The 3612-nt window shown below is 34.9% G+C and overlaps 1 protein-coding gene across 1 annotated transcript; it reads left to right on the plus strand.

Annotated features, from left to right (window-relative positions):
• Positions 1–1776: 1776 nt before the first annotated feature.
• Positions 1777–3331, plus strand: LOC107849319. Its single transcript, XM_016693927.2, has 3 exons — positions 1777–2158; positions 2258–3050; positions 3166–3331. Exons 1-3 carry the CDS (start codon positions 1777–1779, stop codon positions 3329–3331), a joined length of 1341 nt encoding a protein of 446 aa, XP_016549413.2.
• Positions 3332–3612: the final 281 nt, after the last annotated feature.

A 3612-nucleotide genomic window follows, 5' to 3' on the forward strand; every position in this document is an offset into this window, starting at 1 on the left:
CTCGCTGGTTTTATTAATTTTCTTAGAGGCTTGTCAGACTAGTATAGATGTTGGGAGTTGACTAATAAGTTGTATTTTATTATCTTTCTGAATTATTTTTTTCTTGGATGATGATTACTCTGTTGATATTTGAGGGTTATTTATGGAAACCCCGTTGATTTATGTTGAACTGAATGAAAATGGCTCAAAGGGTTAGCTTGGGGCTACTCGTAGCCTCAAGCACCGTGTGACGCTCTGGGACCCATTTTTGGGATGTTACACAAGCTCTCTACCTCACCCAAGGTAGAGGTATGGTCTGTGCATGCTCCATCCTCCCCAAAACCCACTTACGGGATCTCACTGGGTATGTTATTGTTGTAGTAATTTGGTTGCTGCAATCTAAGTTGCTTGAACTCTTCAAAATGTTGCAGCACCCGTGTTGAAGCCTACAAAATTACACTATTTTTGAAGGATCCGACGATATTTTTGAAGATTTTGAGTAACATAGGCTGCAATATTATCAGTAGTTCTCTACATTGTGTGTTGTGCTTGAGAATCTTTTCCATAATTTAAAGTGTTATATTAGAGTCATGGATGTTTCGAAATGATTCACGAGTGGTTAACAATGGCATTAGATCAAAGAATAATAAGTTGGGGACATCCCTGAATGACAACATACTTGAATTATAATTACGATTTGCATTATCGCGGTCAAAGGACATCATGTTGAATCTAAAAATTCAAGCAAATATGCAAAATCTTGGCAAAATATAGCTCGTTGAGTTGTAACAAAATCATTAAAGATATACCTAGAAGCTAAAAATTCAATAACATCCAATGTTTCTGAGATGTGTTCGGGAGATTTCTGCCAGTTTATTGTGCCATCTTTACTAGCACTATGTTCCATTCCATTTTGGGAACCTGAGGCTGCGTGAAGGTCGATTATTCATTTTATGCAATTTCAGAACTAATTTTTGATTGTTATGAATGACGGTTACTAAAAGTATACAGAACCTTTAGATATATACTTGTCTCTTTTCCTAAAAGATCAGTTTCTTTCCTCAATCCAAGTTAAATATTCTTTTAAGAAAACCAAGAGAGAATTAAACTGATAGCTTTGCCTGTTGTGTGCAGCAGATTAGTAGAGTAGCAATAACAGTCAAAAATATTTCCTGGATTTAAATGGAAAATGTAAGTTTTGCAATAAATGGTTAGCTATCTAATCCTTTACTAGTACTAGTAAAGTGGTGGTGATGTACTACTACTTAGCAGAAGAAGTTAATGATGATGATGATTCTGCACTTTTACACTGTTCTGAAATTAAACCTCCTAGAGCTTCCTGCCCCCTGTCACCAGACACATCTCCCCACAGTAACAAATTTTGTTTGGCTATGAAAATATAATAACTTTTTTAAAGTTAGAATTACGATCGGAGAGTAATTAAGTTGAATTTGGTGTTATGTTTGATCATAAATAAGAGAACTAGTTTTACTACTTTATTCATTGTCTCATTTTAATAACTATATATAGTTATGTGTATTATGATATTATCTATCTATAACATTTATTTGTGGTATTTGTTTTTTGTGTTTATTTAGTTTTGTGTTTTTTTCCTTATAAATCTTACATTGCAAAATACAATAAGTTTTTACTTTTAATGAGCTCGTTACATTTACTTATACAAATTCTTGATTTGTTATAAAGTTTTCTTTCTTAATTTAGAGTTTAACAATTTTAATTATGTGATTTTGTATAGATGGATCATAGTTGGATGTATAATATGACTAATGTTGGTCTATGGGGTTGATGCCTGTATTTGTAGCCGATGTCGATGGTTTTGTGGACTATGCAATGACACTAGAACCTTTTCAACTTGATGGCTTGGTTAAGTGTCCTTGTAGTAAATGTAAATGCAAGAATTATGAAAAACCTGATATTATTAAGCTTTATCTATATCGAAATGGGTTTAAAGAAGATTATACAGTGTGGACTAGTCATGGAGAAGTTGATAATAGTTTTGTCAGATCTCAAAACTATGTTGCTGGTGGAAGTTCTGGGATGGTGGAACCTGATGTCCAAAATTATAGAATACACGACATGATTCGAGATGCATATAGGATGTATTTTGATTTTGAATCTGGTGATCATATTGAAGAAGCTCCCAATGATGAATCTAAATGTTTCTTTGAATAGTTGGAAGCTTTTAGTCGGCCTCTGTACGAGGGAAGTCCACACTCTCAATTGTCTATTGTTGTTAGGTTATTAAGTATTAAATCAGATTGGAATATTCCTCAGGGGACAGTGGATGCTGTGATTGACCTTATGCATGAATTAGTTGACCCGAATCTAGAGATACCTGATAATTTCTACAAGGCAAAGAGGTTGGTGTCAAAGTTAGGATTGTCGTCGATGAGAATCGATTGTAGTGAAAACGGCTGCATGTTATACTACAAGGATGACATTGATCTAGAATCTTGTAAGTTTTGTCAAAGAGCTCATTTTAAAAAACCTCCCAGCGGGAAGAAAGTTGTTGTGAAGGCAATGCATTACTTACCTCTTATACCAAGGCTAAAGAGGTTATTTGCATCAAATAGGTCAGCTCCTCACATGAGATGGCATCATGAAAATAGAAGACTGCCTGGTGTTATGTGTCATCCATCTGATGGAGAGGCCTGGAAGTATTTTGATAGAAAATATCCAGAGTTTGTAGCCGAACCACGAAATATTAGGTTGGATTTATGTTCCGATGGATTCACTCCATACTCTGTTTCTGCTACACCATATTCTTGTTGGCCTGTATATTTGACACCATATAATATTCCACCTGAGATGTGCATAACCAGTCCTTATATATTTCTCAATTGTAGTATTTCTGGCCCACGTAATCCAAAAATCATGATTGATGTATACTTGCAACCTTTGATTGATGAGTTGAATCAATTGTGGATTGAAGGGGTTGAAACATTTGATGTGTTGCTTAAGCAAACTTTTAATTTGCGGGTTGTCTTAATGTGGACTATTAGTGATTTTCCTGCTTACGGAATGTTGTCCGGGTGGATGACAGCTGGCAAGTTAGTATGTCCTTACTGTATGGAAAATGCTAAATCATTCACTTTGAAACATGGCCGAAAAAATTGTTGGTTTGATTGTCACTGTTGGTTTTTTGCCCATGGATCATGAATTTAGGAATATGAAAAATGCATTTAGAAAGAATACGGTTGATCGAGACTGTCCACCTCCAATCTATACGGGAGAACAAGTTTGGGAGAAGGTTCAGCACTTTCCAAAGGATACAGAAGAACAATCGTATAAATTTGATGGCTATGGTGTAGCACATAATTGGACAAAATAGAGTATATTTTGGGAATTATCATATTGGAAGGATCATCTTCTTCAACATAATCTTGATCCCATGCATACTGAAAAAAATTACTTTGATACAGTAATGGATGTCAATGGCAAAACAAAAGACAACATTAAAGCTAGAATGGATTTACCAGAATATTGCAGGCGAAAAGAGTTATGGTTGCAGGAGAAATCAAATAAAAATGTCTTAAAGCCTAAGGCTAGCTATTCATTTACAATGGAGCAAAAACGTAAGATATGTGAATGGGTTGAGCAGTTGAAAATAAC

This window comes from Capsicum annuum, chromosome 12 (genome assembly GCF_002878395.1).
Source record: "Capsicum annuum cultivar UCD-10X-F1 chromosome 12, UCD10Xv1.1, whole genome shotgun sequence".
Classification (NCBI taxonomy): domain Eukaryota; kingdom Viridiplantae; phylum Streptophyta; class Magnoliopsida; order Solanales; family Solanaceae; genus Capsicum; species Capsicum annuum.